The sequence below is a fragment of the Crassostrea angulata genome, chromosome 3, assembly GCF_025612915.1.
Source record: "Crassostrea angulata isolate pt1a10 chromosome 3, ASM2561291v2, whole genome shotgun sequence".
NCBI lineage: Eukaryota > Metazoa > Mollusca > Bivalvia > Ostreida > Ostreidae > Magallana > Magallana angulata.
In genome coordinates, this window is record NC_069113.1 from 2,736,408 (window position 1) to 2,760,089 (window position 23,682).

Genomic DNA, 23,682 nt, shown 5'->3' on the forward strand with positions numbered 1-23,682 from the left:
TGTAAATAAACGTTTCATGGACCATGAACACAGACCCGGTTCTGCAAATGGCGACCAGTCATGCACAGATAGAGAGTGGTCATGTGAAGGATCTCGAAAAGGGTAATGTTTTCATATAATCTATGATTATATAATCTATGATTCAATAGTAGAATGATCGAGTTGTGATGAATTCGAATTGTGGGTGTTCGAAAGAAAACGCGTGTTGTAAGGATATAGCGAAAATAAACTATATTTTTATAAATAGCTCGATAGATTAGCGTAATGTGAGTGATTGTTTGATCCTTCAAGAGATCCTTGGTTTGGCCAAAAGAGCATTCAGACCACTAAAACATCTTCAGCAGTTTGAGTCCATAGATGACATATGCCCCGCCCATTTTTTCCAATTGTTTGAGGTCGTTTCGGGTGAAACAGTTCCAGGTATTTTTATGCTCCTATGTCTGTAAAATATTAACTTCAGTAAAAATTATTTAACAAGTTGTTTATGCATCTAAATTTGATTTTTTTTTAAATGAATAGCTTTACTGAAAATTACCTTCATTCTATGAGGATTTGTTTATTCATGCAATACCAATATCTGCTTGCTCGATTTGTCGAGATAGTGTATATTCATGTAGATATGTATGATACTTTATACAGGATGGAAGGAGACCAAAAACAGACGACAGGAAGCCAACATGTGCCAGTTCCTGATCAACACACTGGAGGACGACGTGTTCGGGCTCCCTCTGGACCACATCACCGGGGAGGCCATAGCGGAGGGAGACCCCCGGAGTCTGAAGGACCTCCTAGAGATCTTCTGTGAAATATCCGAGGAATTCAGTAGACGGTCGCCGCTCGCTGGTAACTAAGACATCAATGTGTGACAACTCAATGTCATATATCCATTTACGTTGTAATTAACGTTCCTGTATCAGATGTTTAATGACGTTCGAACGTTCTTGTGTCAGATATCATTGATGCTCAAAAAAGTCTGATAGATATCAAATAGCACTAAACTTCCCATCGTCCGAACCCACGGGTGTTCTATCCGTTACACTGCTTTCAACCCAACGATGTAAACTTCCCTATGTAAGATATAAATTGACGCTGAAATGTCCATGTGTATGAAAACTTGAATGATCTGAAACGTTCCTATTTTAGGTATCAAATGACCTTCAAAACTTTTAAATTCTGTGTCCGATATCGCTTAACGCTAAAACGTGTAGGAAATCTAATGATGCTGAAACGTTCCTGTGTCATATATCAAACAACTTTCATGTGTCAGATACCTAATGGCGCTAAAACATCCTTACGGATATCAAATGCCGCCAAAACGTCCATGTGTATAAAAGTAAATGACACTAAATATCAAATGGCGCTAAAATGTCCGAGTAAGACATACAAAATCTCTCGAATCTTCCTGTGTTTAAAATCGATTGTTGTATATTGTAGTTTAGTATTATGTTAAGGAAGCGTCACAAAATGAGAATGTAGTTTAGAGTATATATACACTATTAATGTCAGAAGTTCTTAGAATACCGGTATGCCATAAAGTCGCAGAAATATTCCAGATAACGAGAATCTTTTAGATTGTATTGAAATATTATTTGAAAATGCAACCGTGATGATCAAGTCTCTTGTTTTATACAAAAACTTATAAAAATGGTCGGATATACAAGGGCAATGTGTATTTCCACTTGGCGTTTGTGGCATTCTACTTCGCAAAAAAGTTGAACAATCTACGCGCATGCATCAATATAGTTTTTAGATAATATACCACTACCCTTCCTTCCTAAAAAGGGTATTCCTTCTATCTACATGTGAAGTAAAGTTAATGTGTGGAAATCAATAATTGTACTTTTTTACAGACATATCAAATTTGAGATCGCCTGAGGCCAAGAACCGAGATCTAAAAAGTGCTGGAGATATAACGGCGGATCAAGGATTTATTCCACCCGAAATCAGGTAAACATGCAACGATGCATGGTGGTAAAAGGAAAGGAATTAAAAATTTCGCCTTTTTAAAAAAAAAAATCTTAATTCAGAGATATGTAAGTTTTAAAAACTATTATTTGATTTAATAATCAAAAGACAAGCTAGTTACTGTCCAATTTACAGGAAGCTTCTGGCTAGAATCAACAATGATGCAGAGACGATTGCTCAGTACAGCCAGAGCTGTGGTCTTCTGGACGCCTTCCAGTCCAGTAATCGGATCAAGGTATCCCTGTCTGATCCCTACCCCCACTCAACCCCCTCCCCACCCCCCACAAATACATGTACCATATTGTAAAATTTTGCACGTCATATTTATAGTGCAAATATCTAGGCATATCTCAGTTAGTTTTGAAGCACTTTCGACCTTTAACAACTTGTGTACATCCATATAGACCTGAAAATAAGATTTTTTTGGGGGGGGGGTGTATGAAAAAGTTATATTTGCATTGTTGCGTATAATTTTATGGGGCGCCGTTTTAATATTTTTGAGGTATTTTCTGATATCAGAAAATGATTTTTTGGTATCAAGAATTCGAATTTCTGATATCAGAAAATGATTTTTTGATATCAGACTCGAATTCTTGATATAAGAAAATACGATCCATTTTCTGATATCAGAAATTCGATTTTTTTTATCTCAGAAAATGATTTTTTGATATTACAAATTCAAACTGATTTTTTTGATATCAAGAATAGTTATTATATTTTCTGATATCAGAAATTCAAATAAAATGGCGAATAAATTTCACGTATTTAATGAATACTCCCTTGATCCAAAATTAAATTGCTGAACTACACAGCCTGATTTGCATTTTAATATTTGTTGTTTTTTATTTGAATATTTATTTAATGTAAAAATTTATTAAGTGTTTTGATAATTTTGGTCTTATGCATGGAAAGCGCCAGTATGATTCCTTTATATTATGCGACGCCATCATGTTTTAAGGAATTCCATTCAATATTCACAGCGATACGCAAAAAAAGCAGTGCTAATCATTGTATATGTGTATACCCTTGCCAAAATGAAATCGGGTTTAGAATTAGGCATACATTATTATTCTTTATATGCATCTACAGGTTTGAAAAACAATTTCTTACAAATTACAAAAGTTGCATCACAGGGAGCATTCATTAAGTTGATAGTAATTTTATGTAGGTCTTATTTTCTGATATCAAAAAATGATTTTCTGATATCAAGAATTCGATTTCTTGATATCAAAAAATCAACTTTAACTCTTGATATCAAAAAATCTATTTTGTAATATCAGAAATCCATTTTTTTTTATCAAGAATTCGAATTAGTGATATCAAAAAATGATTTCCTGATATCACAAAATAGATTTTTTGATATCAAAAATTATTTTTTTGATATCAAGAATTTTATTTTTTGATATCAATTCGAATTATTGATATCAAATATTTATTTTTTTATATCAGAAAATACCTCAAAAATATTAAAACGGCGCCTCATATAATTTGTAGGAAATCTTTACCCAGACGACACCAGTCCCTATGACGTCAGCTGTAACAAGCCCAATTACATGGGATTTCATTCTAAAGAAGAGGAAACTTCAAGATGCAGGTAAAAACTAAATTAAAACAATATACAGTGTATTGTTCTTAATGAACAATAGATATAGTAAGCAGTTCTTCGTGACCTGAATAAATTAACGTGATTTATTTAGAAAATGTTTTGTCAGAAAAAAGATCAACGTTTTTTGAATTTTTTGTTTACTTTAGAAAAATCAAAATCGAAACCATTAATGAGCAACATTCAGCCAGTGACGAGAAAAGTCATTCCCAAGGCAAAGACTGCAGTCCCTACATCCAAACCAAGAGGTCTGCAGAAGTCACTGGGACCAAAGAAAGCGGTCAAACCGAAGCCGGTCCTGGGTTCGAAACTCCGACGAAACAGTTCCTCCCTCGTGACGAAATCCTGTCAGAGTCCGATATCCAGTCAGTATTCATAGACGTATGACAGTCTCGCCATTGTGGGTTAATGATTTCCGTACAATAATAAAGTTATTACCGAAGTGCGCTAATTTGTCCACCTACAAACGATTTTTAACGTCTGTTGGTTTCTCAATCTGCTTTAAAGCCAAAATAAGTTGAGCTATACGGTGTACCGGTACTGTTTTTTTATCATCATATATTCCGAAACTTTAATTAATGGTTTTAATCTATTTATTCTTCATAACTAAAGCCGAAAGCAACATGACAAAGTCATATGGTTGATGATGAATATCAATATTTATGCCATTTTTCATAACCATTTTTAGAGAAAGCTTCGGCAATACACAGAGAAGATGACACAGTGAATCTGTTGAAGTTATTGGAACACACGGAGCGAGTTGTCTCACGGCGGAGGGAGATAGCGCGCGACATTAAGAGGGTTGGTATATGTTTCCAATAATGAATTGATTTCATTGCTGAATCCAAATTCAAATGAATAGACATGCAGACATTTGATTTTAATAAAAGTTTACAAAAAGATTGCATGCACACGTGATTTGATATCGGTATCTGAATTTAAGTTGTTATTTTTTTTTTCAAACGAAGTCAATTGCAACACGGTAATTATATAAATTTATCAATATTTCAGCTACAAACCGAAGAAAATATTCTGAAAACGACTGAGTCCATATTAAAGAAGGAGCTACAGTTTCTGCAGTCCAAGCCCTCGAGCCGGCCTAGTCACAGGCTGGCGGCGAGGAACTGAGGGTTTGGTTCTCCGTGACACGTGGGGGGGGGGGGGGGGGGACTACTGACAATGTTACATTTCTTGTGGTTGCAAAAGTCTGTCAAAATGAATGTTCGAGTCATTGTGATGTATATATTTTTGATTAGTGTAAATATAATAAAGCATTAGGTATGAGCGATGTCTGTCCGTGTCTTCTATAGTTTACATTCCAGTTTAACTGGTCCAGTAAAAAGTGGAAAAGATGACCATTTTCGGGTAAACCGTCCCTGATAAAGTCATGGAACAATGCTGATGTGACTTCGCGTCGGGCAATATTTCATCCCTCGGGGGCTAATATAATCAATGTTGCCCTCAACCACAGTCAATATTTGTATAATAATATGGGTCTAATCTTGGCTCACAAGCAGCTGAACGGATAATGTACTCGATGTGATGAACAACAACAAATCGGAATCTTATCAATCGTGACGTTTTGTGTGTGTGTTGTCAGACGAAACAGTGGACGATTATCATGTTATCAGATATACTATATACATACGTGTTTGTGGCCGAGTATGGAGATGGTCTAAGTAAATGATTTGAACGCAATTGAACTTGGCACAAAAAATCCATTGATAAAGGGAATTCAAGTTTTTAAAAATGAAGGACCAGCCTCTTCCAAGGGGGAGGGGGTATTTAGAATTATTAAAAACTGATTTGTTGGTTGGTATTTATAAAAAAAAGTCCCGTCTTTTGAGAAGTAGACAGGCATAGACTTCTAAACCCATTTGACTAGAAACTGCAAATTGTGTGGAAGGGTCCTCAGGTAGTGTAAATTCAAGTTTGTTCAAAGCACGATGTGGGGAAATTTCCTATAGGCCATGTATAAATGGAGAAAAAAATATTCTCCAAAAATGAAACAACAAAAAATGGGATCAATATTTAACATTAGAATATGTAGGAATAACATTGAAAACATGTTTAAACAAGATAGTTATCCGGATACTTTGTATTTGAGTAATTTTTAGAGTTATCGCTGTAAAAAAAATATAGTTGCTCAGGTGAGCGATGTTTCCCGGGCCTCTTGTTATCAAAATCTTTGACAATGGATGATAAAATTCTGTTAGATTATCGAAACAAAAATGTTTTAGTTTTTATAGCAATTAAAATAAAAGCTGTTGAATAAACCTATCTTGTCGGGATTTCGGCAATTAGACTCACCCAATATGGCAGCGCCCATGCAAATTGAAAACATGAAAATTGACGGTCACGATTGAAAGTTCATTTCTTTGAAAATTTTGGATAACAAATGTTACTAGAATTCGTGAATAGTTAGTTGCTGTAACCCTTTTCATCATGGGTAGTCGAAATCTGTGTCAGTTGAAAACGCGCTTGGAAAGGCATTTCTTGCGTAACGTAGTAAAGAGGAAATTCGGACACAGTCAACACTGTTATTCAAAAAAGGATGAAAACATTATGAATGTCTTTGACAGAAAAGCAAAGCGGCTTCAGAGAGATAGATCAACCACGTTACCAAATTTTGAAGAATCACAATATGTAAAGGAAGAGGTAAAAGCTTAAATCATGTAAATATGCTGATGATTTACACTAAATTTCCCTCTTTCCTCTCTTTGTCATCCTATATTTACTCTTTTGCCTAATAGGTGAAAATGCAAAGACTCCATTGAAATCCCTCATAATCAACCAATTAGCAGTATCAATAAATTTATTTTATTCGGAACAAAATCTTTCTTACTTACGAATCTCTTTCAGATTGGATACAGAACATATGATAGACTCTTGGATATAAAAAGGTACTTAGAAGATAGATCTGTGATATAAATTGCTGTATATTATTGGTTTGAGACTCTCTTCTTTTCACACAGGTTGCACTACAGGAAAACATCATTACAAATATGGAGCACGCTCATCACAAATTCCTCCTTATGTTGAAGGGATATTCATTCTCCAAAGTTTTGAATAATATAAACTTGTCAGATATACTTAATTACATACATTTATAATGAATCAAATTTGTTCATCCCTTACACTTCACATTAGGCATGTTTTAGAGCATGTTTATCTATGTAGTCCTATTCAAAGCATACATATTTCCCCTATAATTGAATTTCAAAGGGTTAAATCTTGTTAAAAAATAAAAGAGATATCTCGTCATGACAAATCCAAGCCGTTAATGTTTAGCCTTTAGTAAAGGATGAAACACAATTTAAACTTTATGAACTTCTAAAAGTTCGTTGTAGACAGGGCTTTGAAAACACCAAACTATCTCCCTCTAACAACTTCTATTAAGTGATTCTATTGTGAATGTATTGTAATAATGTTAAATTTATTTATTTACTTGAAAGGTAATTCTGCATTTTTGATTTGTACACTGATATTTCTTCTTTTGCTTGCTGTAAGGTATTTCTCAGTGTATTGTATTTGACAGAGAATTTGATGTGGCGGTGGATTTGGGCTGTGGTCTGGGCTATGTCTCTCGACACATCAAAAAGGACACCGCCAAACTTATATACCAGTGTGAAATGTCAGAAAAATTACTGGTAAGTCAGCCCTCGAATCAAAGTGTTAACAAGAGGCCCATGGGCCACATCGCTCACCTGAGGAACAATAGGTATGATAAAATCAGCTTAATGGAGTCATAATACAAACAATCTGGACAATGTACAATAATACATGTAGATCCTGTATAAATAAAATCCATTTTTCCCCCTGGATATTCTTATGTTTATAATCATTAGTCCCATTTCTAACAGGATGATTTTATAGTCATATCACATGTTGAGTATTGCAGTCCTCAAAAAGATCCTTTACAATTGTTTATACATGGGATATTAAGCTACATCAAACTCTGAACCTTCTTGTGAGGCCGAAGAATTGTCCTGGAGCCAAAGTCTTAACAATTATATAGAATCATCTGGCTGATTAGTTTCTGAGAAGAAGATTTTAAAAGATTTACTCTATATATTCCTTTGTAAAACTTTAACACCCCCCCCCCCCCCAATGTGGCCTCAACCTACCCCCAGGGATCATGTTTTCACAACTTTGAATCTACACTACCTGAGGATACTTCCACACAAGTTTCAGCTTTCCTGGCTGATTAGTTTCTGAGAAGAAGATTTTTAAATATTTACTCTATATATTCCTATGTAAAACTTCGACCCCCCATTGTGCCCCACCCTACCCTCAGGGATCATGATTTTCACAACTTTGAATCTACACTGCCTGAGGATGCTTTCACACGAGTTTCAGCTTTCCTGGCTGATAAGTTTGAGAAGAAGATTTTCAAAGATTTACTCTATATATTCCTATGTAAAACTTCGACCCCCCCCATTGTGGCCCCACCCTACCCCCGGGGGTCATGATTTTCACAATCTACACTGCCTGAGGATGCTTCCACACAAGTTTCAGCTCTCCTTGCTGATTAGTTTCTGAGAAGAAGATTTTTAAAGATTTACTCTATATATTCCTATGTAAAACTTTAACACCCCCCCCCCAATGTGGCCTCACCCTACCCCCAGAGATCATGATTTTCACAACTTTGAATCTACACTGCCTGAGGATACTTCCACACAAGTTTCAGCTTTCCTGGCTGATTAGTTTCTGAGAAGAAGAATTTTGAAGATTTACTCTATATATTCCTATGTAAAACTACGACCCTCCATTGTGCTCCACCCTACCCCCAGGGATCATGATTTTCACAACTTTGAATCTGCACTACCTGAGGATGCTTCCACATAAGTTTCAGCTTTCCTGGCTGATTAGTTTCTGAGAAGAAGATTTTAAAGATTTACTCTATATATAAATTCTTATGTAAAAATTTGACCACCCATTGTGGCCCCACCCTACCCATGGGAGTCATGAATTTAACAACTTTGAATCTACACTACCTGAGAATGCTTCCACACAAGTTTCAGTTTTCCTGGCTGATAAGTTTCTGAGAAGAAGATTTTTAAAGATTTACTCTATATATTCCTATGTAAAACTTCGACCCCCCCCCCATTGTGGCCTTACCCTACACCCAGGGATCATGAATTTCACAACTTTGAATCTACACTTCCTGAGGATGCTACCACACAAGTTTCAGCTTTCCTGGCTGATTAGTTTCTGAGAAGAAGATTTTTAAAGATTTACTCTATATATTCCTATGTAAAACTTTGACCCCCCCCTTGTGGCCCCACCCTACACCTGGGGGTCATGATTTTCACAACTTTGAATCTACACTACCTGAGGATGCTTCCACACAAGTTTCAGCTTTCCTGGCTGAATACTTTCTGAGAAGAAGATTTTTAAAGATTTACTCTATATATTCCTATGTAAAACTTCGACCCCCCATTGTGGCCCCACCCTACCCCCAGGGATCATGAATTTCACAACTTTGAATCTACACTACCTGAGGATGCTTCCACACAAGTTTCAGCTTTCCTGGCTGATTACTTTCTGAGAAGAAGATTTTTAAAGATTTACTCTATATATTCCTATGTAAAACTTCCACCCCCCATTGTGGCCCCACCCTACCCCCGGGGGTCATGAATTTCACAACTTTGAATCTACACTACCTGAGAATGCTTCCACACAAGTTTCAGCTTTCCTGGCTTTCTGGTTCTGGAGAAGAAGATTTTTGAAAATTTCTCGAAATTTTTCATTTATTTCTAATTATCTCCCCTTGAAAACGAGTGTGACCCTTAATTTTCACAACTTTGAATCCCCTTTGCCTAAGGATGATTTGTGCCAAGTTTGGTTGAAATTGGCCCAGTAGTTCTTGAGAAGATGTTGAAAATGTGAAAAGTTTACGGACAGACGGACGACAGACAAAATGTGATCAGAATAGCTCACTTGAGCTTTCAGCTCAGGTGAGCTAAAAAGCTTGGCTACCGATTTAGAATTTGACAACTTCTGGCATTTAAAGTTTGTCAATCCTTATTTCCAATGCCTAGAAGGTGTAAGTTACTACATACTTGTATGTGTACGATTTTTAATATTGTAAAAGTGGTTATTTACATGTTGGGGAAATTTACACTACCGGTAGGTACATGGTAGGCCTAAATGACATAAAATACTCCCCGCCAGTATGGTTACAAAAGTTAAACTTTAGAGTGGTTAATCAAGCATAAGTGTATGTAATACCCACATATTTTGTTGACTATAGAAAACGAATACTACATCACCAGGCTGGTAAATACTAGTAACTGGTAGCCACTTTTACAGTGTTTTCAATATTTCTTTGAAATTAATTGAATTCAGATGGCTCATTTTTTTTTAATTTTGGGGAACATTTTACATCCTCTTTCTTCATAATTCATATAAACCAATCCACAAGAACCTGTAGAAGAATGTGGGAGAAAAATTACTTGTAGGGTTAACACATGGTTTTTCATGATAGTGTATACCTGTTTGATTGTTGGTTTATATTTTCAGAAAAGGGCAGAGGTTTCTCCAGAGGTACCCACACATAAGCTGGTTGTTGATGAAGAGTTCTTGCCCTTTAAAGATAAATCTCTAGATGTAGTTGTTAGTAGTCTAAGGTAATCCAATAGAGCTGTGTCACTACATCTTGTATCTGTTATTTTTCTTTCAACTTGTTTCCTTTTTTATGTCATATTTTATAAAGTTATTTGTTCTATCTGGAAAATTTCCTCTTGCATTACAGCTTACACTGGGTGAATGATCTCCCTGGCTGTTTTAAAGCCGTATGTATCCAATTGTTTCTTTATAATTACTATCACTACAGAAGCAAAAAACCATAGAGATGTTAACTTTTTATTGAATTAACTGAACTAAGTGTTATGATTTGCTTGTGTTGTGAACAGGTCCAGAAATCGCTGAAGCCTGACCGCCCGTTTATCGGGAGTATGTTTGGTGGGGATACCCTCTTTGAACTCAGGGTCTCACTACAGTTAGCAGAACAGGAGCTACAAGGGGTCAGTACCAGTCTATATTTCAAAATTTTTCATTCTAATACCAAAACCACTGTCGGAAACCCACGGTCGGTCTTGCTTTTAGGTAAGAGAAGCGAGACCGACTGTGGGTTTTCGACTATGACCCAAAACTAAGAAATAAGATCTTTATTTTATGAAGTTCAATTACTGTGGAATCATTAGAATTCGTGGTGGCTCAAATTTCGTTGTTTTTGGGGGTAGCCCTCCCTCACGAATTTACGTCCTCCATGAAAACACATTTTGAAAGAGTAAGTTTTCTTACTTAAACTGAAAACCAACAGATCCTCGAAATTACATCCCCATGAATAAGCAAAATACCAACAATCCACGAAAATTGGCCCCCACGAATTTAAATGATTCCACAGTAGTTAATTTTTTATAAATGACAACACTTGCACATTTAAATATGTACTATGTACTGTAAATAACTAGCCTATTAAATCTATCCATAGATTACATGTACTTATTTGTTTTACAGGGGATAAGTCCACACATTTCTCCATTTACTGATGTCCGGGATCTAGGAAACCTTTTAAATCGAGCTGGATTCACTATGTTAACTATAGTAAGTCTTCTACATTCATCACTGAAATTTCAAAACCAATAATGATGTCATTTACAGTATTTCTGATTCTGTTATTTTGGCACCGAGGGTGATACACTATGTAATCAACATGTATATTTTTGTCATCGATAAAATGGTGGGTTCTTATGCTAAATAACATGGATAGGCAAGTTCAAAATAAATTCCTTTTAATTACAGGATGTTGATGAAGTAAAATCCTCATACGATGATATGTTATCCTTAATGATGGATTTAAAAGGTAATGATTTAGTTATACTCCGGTTATTTATCTCCTATTTGAAATAAATGCAGTGTAATTTAGAAAGAATCGTATCCTGAAATTAAGTTTGTTTTCATTTTGGCCAGGTATGGGTGAAAATAACTGTGTCTGGACTAGAAGACCCATGCTTCATCGCAACACCATAGAATTAGCAGAGAAAAAATACCGAGGTCAAAATATGATTTTTGAAAAAATATGAAAATTTCAAAATGGGGGAAAATAGAATGCACGAAGAATGTTATCATTACTAGATAAGGGTGATAATCTGCTCCTAAAACTAAGGGGAAAAAATAGAAAAATATAATTACCGTAGTTAAGAGAGCATTGATTAAATAAACAGGTTGATGAAATAAATATGTCCTGTATGTATCTGTAGAAATGTACAGCACAGAAGAGGGACTAGAAGCTACTTTCCAGATTGTAAATTTCATTGCCTGGTCTCCTGATCCTTCTCAGGTAAACTGGTTGACAGTCAATGACAGATGAACTTTCAGTATGTTGTCACATCAAACTTTCTGTAAACCTTCCTGAAACTTAATACTTTATGTTTTGTTATCAGCCCAAACCTCTACAGAGAGGATCTGCCAAGTTCTCCTTGAAGGACATTGAGAGGATCGATGAGCTCACCAAGGATGTCAAATCCCTTGAGGAGGAACTGGACAAGGGATTAAATCCCAAAAAGGATAAATAACTTTGTGGCATTAATCAGGGATTAAGTTGATTCAGCATGGAAGATTTATTGAACAGGACTGTAGACATGTACTCTGTAGTACATACTGTGCATCTTGTGACATTGTCCTTTGCATATTCATCAAGTACATGGAAAAAACTACTGTGAATTTCTAAAGGGCATGCTATTACTCTGTTTCAGGAGTTTAATATGACTGGAACCATTGGACATGAATATAAGATTTTGTTATGATTGCAGGGACAGTATTTTAAAGGTTGAAGATTTAAACATTTACGTGATAATAAAATAAAAAATTCAAATAAGGCACAAAGATTTTCTAATGAATTTGTTTATTTGTTTCATTGTGTTATCTATACTCGGGTACAATGTAGTTACGTGTACAGGACTGATTTTCTTGACACACAAATCCTAATTGTTGTCATTGTGGAACTTGAAGCTAACATGGCCGCCTTTCACTCTGTGCCTGTTGAGCTGGTGTTTTCATGTTGAAATCTGCATCCACTGGCGGATTTTTATGTTACCCAGAAGTCATTTCATACTACTCATCTCGTTCGCTGAACTCTCTCGTTTATCACACCAGACTGGTCAGTTCTATTTGACACAGAATAGAGTAGGTCATTTGGTTACTCTACTCGAGTGCTGACTTCCTGGGAATAACTGTCGAATTCTGAGCAAGAAGCTGTTTCATCGCTTGCATTGGAGGATATCATTTCATACAGGCATGCCCAACATGGTGAAGGATTTCCCTGGAACCCCCCCTGTTGGTAGTCTAGACATGACAACCTAAGACCAAAGAAATCAGCCATTATATGACATACATATAAATGTACATATCAATAAATTTCTGAGTAAAGGTTACCATATATATTACACTGTATTATGTATAAATAAAATTTTTTAGTTTAAACATGTACCATAAAATAATTTCACACTTGTTTTGTCTATTCCTTAAGTTATTCCTCTCATTAAATTAAATGTCAATTAAATTCTTTCTAATAAAATTAATTGATGCTAAATTTAATATGTACCTTGGGTTTTTTGAGTGAGGAGGACATATACCCCACACACATGCTGTCTGTGGTGTGGCCCCACAATACCTCTGCTGTAATGAAAGGAGTTTTAAAAAATCATAAAATAAGGATGGTGAGCAGAGAACACAAAGAAACTATAACATATAAATAACTTCTCATCTAAAGAAAGGTGTTAAAAATATCATTAAATAATAACAGTGAACAGTAACTGAAACTATAACAGGTAAAATTTACCGTAAATAATATTTGTATCATGGATGGTCAGTGTATCATGTAGGTCAAGGCAACATTGTATATGATACTGTGAAATCATTAGATTTCGTGGTGGCTCATTTTTCGTGGAATTCGTGGGTACCTCTCATCCACGAAATAACATCCATCACGAATTGATGAATTAGGGTAATAAAGTCATATTCCCTTTTGTAGATATATATGAATACACGAAATTACGTCCCCACGAACCTGTAAAATTTAAGTCATCCACGAAAATTGGCCCCCACGAAATTTAATGATTCCACAGTACATGATGGAGTATGATAATTCATCAAGGTGATTATATGGTTACTGTGCTTTGTATAATTTAGAATCTTGATCATTAATATTTCAGTTATAAACATATTTTATTTTTACATGTAGAAGTATGTAAATTATCATTATTGTTCATTACTTAAATTGTTAGAATTGCTGAATTTAAACAGCAGGCCTAGGTAGACCTACTCCAACACCTGTAATTAGTGTTGTGTCACACCTGTGATGTTTTTACCTGTGTTATCTTCATTGTGGACCAGAGCCAGAACCCCAGCATACTTCTCCTCCTCCTCAGATAAAAACTCAGACTCTGTCAAAATAAATTTGTCTTAGAAAAATGATGTCTGAATATCATAATTAACCCAATTCTTGTTGAATGCATTGCTCTTTGACTGGTCACCTATAACTTTGAAAAAATTTCACATATGGAGACATTTCCTGATAAATAAACCTTTCAATTTTCCTCTTGTATAGCGATATTTCAAGATGAACCTATCACTTGTGTATCCCATAGAAGTATCTACTGACATGATATTCTGTTTGAAGCCCTGAGACAGCCCCAGACTAGCATTTTATAAATTCTGCATGTGTATAATTAAAAATGAACCTTTTAGTTTTTATATCTTTTCGGAGTTTCTACTGACCTAGTAGACTCTGTTTGAATCCCTGAGACAGCCCGAGGCTAGCGTTGTTCTCCCTCTGTATGGACATTGCACACTCCCGCGCCAGTACAGTCCTAATGATGTGCTCACCACTACCTGTACAGAAGGCAGAGACTACAGTTACTGTCAGCCATGGGATTACAGACATAAGACAAAGTAGAAAGAACAAGATACCATGTATGTACAGATCTATACAAATATAGATGTTGTACGATATTACTAATTAGGTTTGTTATTGTGGACTTTGCCGATGCCACAAATTTCTGTAAACAGTCAGTAACAAACCTAATAAGTGTTGTTTTGTTCAGGATCTAATGTTTTAAATGTAAACAAACAAAAAATAATATATAACAATTAAATTCATAGCTTAATTCTCTGTTTTTTACCTTCCTCGTCAGTCGTGTGTGCAAACCTGGATGCCATTGTAAGATCGTAATATAAGTCATGGACAGAGGGGGGTTACTCTAAATATTTTGGGGCTTAAAAATTAAAGGTATGGTTGAACGTTTGTGTAAAAATTCAACTAAAATAACATTACATCCGCCATGTTGCCGTATAAATTTTGACACTCGCCATGTAAAGAAATTTATAAGGCAATCATGTGGCGCGATTCATCCGTCTGAGGCAAAACAAAGAATTCTATATGTGCCATTGTTTACATCCAAAATTGTAATCCATGAAAAGCAAGAGTGACCCTATGTTTGAAACAAAAGTAATCGCTCCTTTATCTCCTTTTACCTGAAATGACTGCACTAACACCTTATTTTTACCTTAACAAACTGCTCCTACAACTTATGTGTCATTTAAGTGACTGCTCCTTCACCTTCACCTTCACATTTGCCTGCAGTAACTAAACTAATACCTTATTTTTACCTGAGGTAACAGCTCATACACATTTTTTAGCTCACCGAGACGAAGTCAGGGGGAGCTTATGCTATACCCTCGGCGTCGGCGTCGGCGTCGGTGTCGGCGTCGGCGTCCGGACCTGGTTAAAGTTTTTGTTGCAGGTCCTGTATCTAAGCTATTACTTGTCCTATCTTCACCAAACTTGCATGGATGATGCATCTGGACCTACTTATGGACTGGAAAGACTTGGATGCTGAATCTGAGTCCTAAATTTCAGATGCTGGAGGAGGTTAAGGTTGTTGGACCAGGTTAAAGTTTTTGTTGCAGGTGCCCTTTGATAGCAATATCTAAGTTACTGCAGGTCCGTACTTCACCAAACTTGCATGGATGGTGTGTCTTATGATACTGATGCACCAGACAGGCTTGAGTGCTGAATCTGAGCTATAGATTTCGGATGCTGGAGGAGGTTAAGGTTTTTGGAGCAGGTTAAAGTTTTTGTTGCAGGTGCCCTTTGATAGCAATATCTAAGTTACTGCTGGTCCGTACTTCACCAAACTTGCATTGATGGTGTGTCTTATAATACTGATGCACCAGGCAGGCTTGGGTGCTGAATCTAAGCTATAGGTTAAAGATGCTGAAGGAGGTTAAGGTTTTTAGAGCTGGTTAAAGTTTTCGTTGCAGGTGCCCTCTGATGATTATATCTTAGTTACTACTTGTCCTAACTTCACCAGACTTCCATGGATGGTGCATCTTATGATACTGATGCACCAGACTGGCTTGAATGCTGAATCTGAGCCATAGGTTTCAGATGCTGGAGGAGCTTAAGGTTTTTAGAGCTGGTTAAAGTTTTTGAAACAGTTGCCCTCTGATGATTATATCTTGATTATTACTTGTCCTAACTTCACCAGACTTCCATGGATGGTGCGTCTTATGATACTGATGCACCTGACATGCTTGAATGCTGAGTCTGAGCCATAGGTTTCAGATGCTGGATATGGTTAAGTTTTTTGAAACAGGTCACATGTTTAATAGATAATAGTACTATTTCAAACTTGTATAGTTGATTAAACTGTAATATGAATGAATCACAGAGGAAGCTTCAGATGCAGAGCTTGATCTCCATTATCAAGGATGCTTAAAAATATATCTTAGTTATTACAGGTCCTAACTTCACCAAACTTGAATGGATGGTGTGTCTTATGATACAGATGCACCTGACATGCATTGATGTTGAATCTGAGCCATATAGGTTGCGGATGCTGGAGCAGGTTAAGGTTTTAATTGCTAGTGCCCTCTGATGATGATATCTTAGTTATTACTGGTCTGAACTTCACCAAACTTGCATGGAGATGCGCCTTATGTGTACTGATGCACTTGACAGGCTTGAATGCTGAATCTGAGCCATAGGTTTCGGATGCTGGATGAGGTTTAGTTTTTTTGGAACAGGTCACATGTTTTATAGATGATAGCTTGCATAGTTGATTTAACTATATTATAAATAAAACGCAGAGATTGCTTCAGGTGCAGAGCCTGATCTCCATTATCAAGGATGCTATGAAATCTCCTACCTCACTCAAACCTGCTCGATAGATAGATGTGTTTGTTGATAAATGATATAACTTGATTCCTATGATATAGTATTGTATGGTATGAAACAATATTGTTTAATATGATACAATATAATATCATATGTAATATTATAAAAAGTTATATGATACGATATGATATTGTATCAATTTTTTTGATATTTTATGTTATGATGTTGTATCATGATATCGTTATGTATAGTATTGTATATTATGATATAATATTGTATAATATCATATTGTATTATTAATTTATTGTTTTATCACATGATACTATTACATAAGATATTGCAAAATATAATATTGTATCCTATGATACAATATTTTATATTACATAATATTGTACCATATGATGTTGTATAATATGATATTAGTTTCTGTAATATAGAATTATATCACATGAAATTGTATAATATGATACTGTAATATTATATAATATCGTATTATACGATATTGTATAATATGATATTGGTTTATATATAATATTATATATAATCACATCACATGAAATTGTATTGTATGATATTGTAAAATATATTATTGTATCATATGATACAATATGTATAATATAATATTGTATTATATAATATTTTACTTTATCACATAATATTGTATCATTTGATATGATACAATGTTGTATCAAATTAAATTGTATCATATTATGTATCAAAAATGATACAGTATCATACAATATTTTATATTAAACAATATTATATCATATGTTTCAATGTTATGATGTATAGTAATTATGTAATATGATATTGTAATATAATACTATATTAATTTATATATTATGATATTGTATTATGTGATCAAATACAATAACATATAACACAATTCAATGTCATATCATACGTTACAATATCATATCTCATCATTGTTTATTATGGTATTTTATTGTTTTATATGATATATGTTGTAAATATGATAGGATGCAATATTCAATTTTATATTATTGTATTGATTAAAATATGAACATATGATTATCATACATTTTTTAAACAGATGATATACAATATTGTGTCAAAACAGAATCCATGAATATCCAAGATCATAAAGTATGATTTTCATTTAATATGATAAAGGTGGTCTCATAAAGGTGAAGTCTCATAAGGGTGATGTCTCGTCTCTGTGAGCTTTGTAATCTGTGATTACCTATGTTTTTTATCTGAAGTAACTGCTGCTACACCTTATTGTAACCTGAAGAACTAGTAACTGCTAGTATCTGTTGCTATACCTCATTGCTACCTGAAATACTAGTAACTGCTGCATCAACTTTTTTTTACCTAAAGTGTCTGCTTCTATTAGAATGTACTTATTTCACATAAAGTAACTTTTACTACAATTTTTATTTACCTGAAGTAACTGCTCCTAAACTTTTTTTTCACCTAAAGTATCTGCTCCTTCACCTTATGTGTACCTTGCTTAATTACTATATTTTTACCTTAATCAATAGCTTCATCACCATATTCATGTACATGTACTAGATTTTACCTGATGTTACTGCTACTAAACCTTGTAGCTATCCCTAAACTTTATTTTTACCTGAAAGAACTGTTCCTACACCATATATTTACCTGAAGCAACTGTTTCTACAGCTGGGTTTTACCCGAAGTAACTGTTTTTACACTGAGTTTACCTAAAGTAACTGTTCCTACACCTGGTTTTTACCTGAAGTAACTGTTCCTACACCATATATTTACCTGAAGTAACTGTTCCTACCACCTGGTTTTTACCTGAAGTAACTGTTCCTACGCCTGGTTTTTACCTGAAGTAACTGTTCCTACACCTGGTTTTTACCTGAAGTAACTGTTCCTACACCTGGTTTTTACTTGAAGTAACTGTTCCTACACTTGGTTTTTACCTGAAGTAACTGTTCCTACACCATATATTTACCTGAAGTAACTGTTCCTACACCATATATTTACCTGAAGTAACTGTTCCTACACCTGGTTTTTACCTGAAGTAACTGTTCCTACACCTGGTTTTTACCTGAAGTAACTGTTCCTACACCTGGTTTTTACCTGAAGAAACTGTTCCTACACTTGGTTTTTACCTGAAGTAACTGTTCCTACACCTGGTTTTTACTTGAAGTAACTGTTCCTACACTTGGTTTTTACCTGAAGTAACTGTTCCTACACCATATATTTACCCGAAGTAACTGTTCCTACCACCTGGTTTTTACCTGAAGTAACTGTTCCTACATCTGGTTTTTACCTGAAGTAACTGTTCCTACACCTGGTTTTCCTGGCCTCTGGTTGTAGGCCCAACATCCAGCACCATAAATGGCTGCCTGAAATCAAATACACATGTATGTTACAGAGTTTCTAAAGCATACGCCATTACTCATACATTAAAAAAATTAATGTACAGGTGTGTTTTTGTTTTATATCTTGCATTCATCTGGCCTCTCCGTGACTTGGTCTGATCTATATACATTTACCTAGCCCTGCTATGTCTAAACTTATCTAACAACCTACTGGTCCCAGCCTCCCTGGCTGTTTCAGTGAGATCCCCCCACTAGACACTGCTGATGCTATGTTCCCTCTGGTATCCATGACAACAGCTCCCACGGTATCCTGAACAACATCCTTCTCCTCCTGCAGGTCCTCAATCTCCTCGCTTTTGTCATCACTCTGAATGAAAATACTGCCATTAAAAATATTCCTTATACATGTATATTGGATAAAAACTGATCTATGAAAAAATGTATATGGTCCAAAACAACCTAAACAAGCTAAAAAAAATATTAATTCACAATCTGTAAAGAGAAAAGTGCTGTAATCTTCTCATTTCCATTTCAAATAGTTTGAGAGTTATTGTATTCCTATTTTACCTGGTGATCTATCTTTCTTTTCTTGCTGACTTTCTGGTTATGAGAGTCAAGTTTTCTTTTGTGGTTATTGTATGTTTTCTGTGATTCATCTACACAAATCAAATTCAAAAGACAGTATAACTCAACGCCAAAGAACATTATCAACAGTCATGATAACTTGATACCAAACATCAGTCAACAGTCATGTCAACTCAATGCCAAATACCCAGAAGTCAACAGTCATGTCAACTCAATGCCAAATACCCAGAAGTCAACAGTCATGTCAACTCAATGCCAAATACCCAGAAGTCAACAGTCATTAACTAGATGCAAAATGAAAGAGAAAGAGAACTATGTACAATTAGGGATCACTTCCAAACTATTGGTACATGCTGTACTTCTGCATATTAAAAACTTATTTTAAAACAAATCCCTGCTATTCAGACAGGAATTGGGCACTCTGATTAAAATACAGATCTCTATAATAGCAAAAAGCAGATCAAGAGATCTGAGAAGAAGGCTTACATAGGCATTGCCTGCTGCCTATTCCATTTATGTAAATGTATTTTTGCATAATAAAATATGTTCAAATCAAATCAAATCAGATCTGAGGTCTACTGTCTTGTATTAACTACACTAGTCACCTGTTATCAGGAGTCGAGGGTCCACCTTGTGTATCCCATTAGCCACGGCCCACTGGCTGGCTCCCTCTCCCACAAGAACACTGTGCAAAGTATTCATCATATCATATATATATATATGTCCAGATAAATCCAAAGATATCCAGAATTCATCATAAGATATCTTCTGTCAGTGTAAAACCCATATGGTCCCGTTATAGAGGAAATGGTGAATTGCAGATGATAGATTACACACGTTATTTGTTCACTGCTTCTAGAGATTTGGGAAATTGAGTAATAATTGAAATTCAATACACTTCATATGAGCAAGATGCCCCATTTGTATGTACATTTACATGTATATGGATTTCTATCAAAATGCTCTTTATCTAAACTGGAAAAAATCAGCTTATATACTTATGATAGGATTGAGATATTGGTTTGTACCTGGGATGCAGCCTCCCCAGGGATAACTTTTCCCCAAGCTGTCTGTTGATCAACATGGCCGACACCTCTATTGGGTTCTGGACACCTTGATAAATATAAAGATCACAATTTCATGTTTACTGCCTGAAATCAGTACCTCTAGTTTGTATCTCAAGCTGGCATACTTTTTAAATCAAGCTCAATCAATGATAGAATTTTGCAATATGTCACTCATTATATTTCTTGTTTGAACATAATCAGTAATGATTTCTTACCAGAAATGGCTCCGACAGCACCAAACAGGAGTTTCTTCCCCTCCATAATGGAGGCGTCACACTCCACACAACCTCTGATGTTTAAGCTAGAGCCGCGACCCGCATTGGTTAACTTAGAGTCCTAAAAATCAGTGTTAAATAAAGAAAACTTATAACTAGTGTACATCTCATAAAATGTAATTTGAAATAACACTAAATAATTAAAAAGAAATTGTTAATCCATGTGATTATAATGCTACAAAACTTCTATGTATCTACTTGGAAAAATGTTTTATGCAGAGAAACAGTTCCAGGGACTATGAAGTACATGTATTGTATAAAACTGTCTTGCATGCAGTAGCCTTTATGCTATAATTTTCTTTTGTCTGTCATTTGATTTCATTTTGACTGTATGCCAACATTGTGATGTCAATAAACCATTGAAAAAGAGAATACATGTTAACTTTACATGTTATAGTTCCCTATATGAATACAAATGGTTTTGATGTGAATGTTTCATTATTAATAAATTGAAGGAACATTTAACCACATTCCCCAATCTACCAATGAAAAACTTGAGGAATACCTCTAACAGTTTGACTGCCTCGGTCACACACTCCACAGCCTCTGAGCCCTTCTCTAACATGTGACACACCTATCAAAATTACAGCACAATAGTACAACATGACTGCCAAAATAACAGAATAACAGTCAATTCGAAAACTATAATTGATTTTCAGTAAGTTTGCTTCAACATAGAAATTGAAGGTAGTCCATTAGCTGCACATTAAGTATTTTGTAAAGGACTGATCTTGTCTATATGTTGGTGGATTTACACGCATTCTTTAAAATTTTCCAATTATGAAACAAAATACATGTATGTAACCTTTAAACAAATGGATTTACACAATGTCTTGTATGCCTCCTCCTTTTGTCTAGAGTGATACCCAGCACCTGGAGAGGGAAAAAGGAAATTGACAAAAAAAAGCATATCTGAGAATCATGTATCAAAATGATGCATCGCTTAATTTGGTTTTTCTCAAATTGACAGAAAAGACAGGCAAAGTAATGTCTGGATGTCTTCAGTTGATGGCAATGAAAATCATTACTCTTTAAGACAATAATACTCAAAACTTGCTTTAGGATATCATTAACAATTTAAAACAACTTTTCAAAAATGAGAGGCCCATGGGTCACATTGCTCATCCAAGGGCAGAGCAGTTCCTACTTTCATCTATTATATCCCTTTCTTTGTCTTCAGTTTTTTAAATGTTTACATTAAACTCTTAAATTATCTTCACTTTACACTTTACACCTATTACTAAAACTGCCTGGCCCAATTTTATATTAAATAATGTTAATGCTTTTAAACGATGGTTATGCTGAATATGTGTATAATAATAGACATTGAAGCAGTTTTCACGGTCAATATACAGCAATATTTCAATGAGGATCGAAGTAAAGTACAAAAATTTGTTTCCAATTAAAACAAACTTGACATAAATGTACCATGTTATTTTGTCCCATATTAAAATTCGCCACCGATATCAAGCGGGTATGATTATATCATAACTTTGAATTTGCTCTAAATAAAGGTCATATTGTTTTGCAGGCAAATCAAAAATAAACATGTTTACATTTTTTCCCTAATGTTGTAGATGTGAGATTTGTTTACAACTGATGCATATTATGCTGGTTGAATAAACTCCATCATACATGGGACAATACCAAACGGTTCCCTTTTTCTAAACCTGCCCATGTTGCATTTGGTTTGTTTTAAGTGTTCCCATAAAGATCAAAGGGTGTACAGTGACTTTGAATGATGTTTGAGGTATTAAGTGTCAAGATCATATTAGATCACACGAAAAAACTTTTTTTCAGAGCATATATATATTTCTACTTGGCCCTATATTGCCCCTACTTTACATTTACAGAGCTTTTGGATTAATGGTGTAGAGTGACTTTATATTTTGAAACAAGTCAATGTGAAGGTCAAAGCAGATCGATTTCTTTATAATCAGTTTCAGACTGTAAATTATTTCCCATTTGCTTAACCGTGCTTAGGTTGTATGTTAGGGGTAATGAGATTGAATTTAAAGTTTTATGCCATCTGGAAAATTTTTAAATTATAGGTCAAGGTCAAAACAAAATTCTCTGAAATGCTTTTCATCCTATTGTCCATTATTTAAGAGGGGCCCTTTGAAATGGTCACCATCTCAGTGTTGTCTAGTTTTTATTTACTTTGAATATTTCTAACTTTGAAAGGAGACCTATTCTGCTGGTGTAAAAAGGCTATAACTTTTTAAGGTGATTGGTTTGTATGAAAAATTGTTACTATTATAGCGAAAATTTTTGACCATGCAGCTTTAAGTACATGTTAAAAAGCTATAATAAATATTATGGGCCCTACTTTTTGGAGGGGGTGTCCAAAATAAAAGTCAACCAGAAGTAATAGTCAATTAGGAAACTTTAATTACTGTTTCGGTAGACAGTAAGTCATGCTCAGGTGAGCTAAAAAGATAAAAGATCGACTAAAATTATGCACGATTTACCAACATCAAATCACTTTCGCATTACCTTACCACTCTAGTACTAACTTTTGGTTAAATACATGTGTGAAAACAAATGTAATAACTAAGAATAAGAAATACCACAATGAACTGCAATGACATAGTTTGCCATGGCTGCAAACTATCCAAAGAATTCAGGCAGCCAGGCTTTCTCTTGACATCCTCGATTTGATGTACGACTTATCCACAACCGG

General features: G+C 35.0%; 3 protein-coding genes across 5 annotated transcripts; 2 read left to right on the forward strand and 1 right to left on the reverse strand.

Annotated features, from left to right (window-relative positions):
• On the forward strand, positions 1 to 4,743 carry LOC128178070 (uncharacterized). Its single transcript, XM_052845067.1, has 9 exons — positions 1 to 102; positions 292 to 420; positions 640 to 843; positions 1,851 to 1,947; positions 2,101 to 2,200; positions 3,460 to 3,559; positions 3,718 to 3,933; positions 4,257 to 4,369; positions 4,580 to 4,743. Exons 1-9 carry the CDS (start codon positions 24 to 26, stop codon positions 4,694 to 4,696), a joined length of 1,155 nt encoding a protein of 384 aa, XP_052701027.1. The 5' UTR covers positions 1 to 23; the 3' UTR covers positions 4,697 to 4,743.
• A 1,141-nt stretch (positions 4,744 to 5,884) lies between these two features.
• LOC128176431 (arginine-hydroxylase NDUFAF5, mitochondrial-like) lies at positions 5,885 to 12,312 on the forward strand. The gene is made up of 11 exons (XM_052842751.1): positions 5,885 to 6,226; positions 6,431 to 6,471; positions 7,107 to 7,218; positions 10,094 to 10,200; positions 10,326 to 10,365; positions 10,486 to 10,596; positions 11,093 to 11,179; positions 11,378 to 11,438; positions 11,546 to 11,629; positions 11,836 to 11,915; positions 12,019 to 12,312. The coding sequence occupies exons 1-11, from the start codon at positions 6,014 to 6,016 to the stop codon at positions 12,148 to 12,150; spliced, it is 1,068 nt and encodes a 355-aa protein (XP_052698711.1). The 5' UTR covers positions 5,885 to 6,013; the 3' UTR covers positions 12,151 to 12,312.
• Positions 12,313 to 12,460: 148 nt separating this feature from the next.
• LOC128176430 (threonine aspartase 1-like) lies at positions 12,461 to 23,680 on the reverse strand. Of its 3 annotated transcripts, none has more exons than XM_052842750.1 (13): positions 23,570 to 23,680; positions 21,825 to 21,872; positions 21,505 to 21,573; positions 20,940 to 21,060; positions 20,686 to 20,770; positions 20,263 to 20,342; positions 19,640 to 19,728; positions 19,284 to 19,439; positions 19,021 to 19,096; positions 14,354 to 14,467; positions 13,945 to 14,019; positions 13,179 to 13,252; positions 12,461 to 12,933 (listed from the first exon to the last, which is right to left on the reverse strand). In XM_052842750.1, the coding sequence occupies exons 1-13, from the start codon at positions 23,588 to 23,590 to the stop codon at positions 12,862 to 12,864; spliced, it is 1,080 nt and encodes a 359-aa protein (XP_052698710.1). In that variant the 5' UTR covers positions 23,591 to 23,680; the 3' UTR covers positions 12,461 to 12,861. The 3 variants fall into 3 exon arrangements, with proteins under 3 accessions (XP_052698710.1, XP_052698709.1, XP_052698708.1); XM_052842749.1 differs by having other exon boundaries at positions 13,179 to 13,249; positions 21,805 to 21,872; XM_052842748.1 differs by having other exon boundaries at positions 21,805 to 21,872.
• Between the last annotated feature and the right edge of the window lie 2 nt (positions 23,681 to 23,682).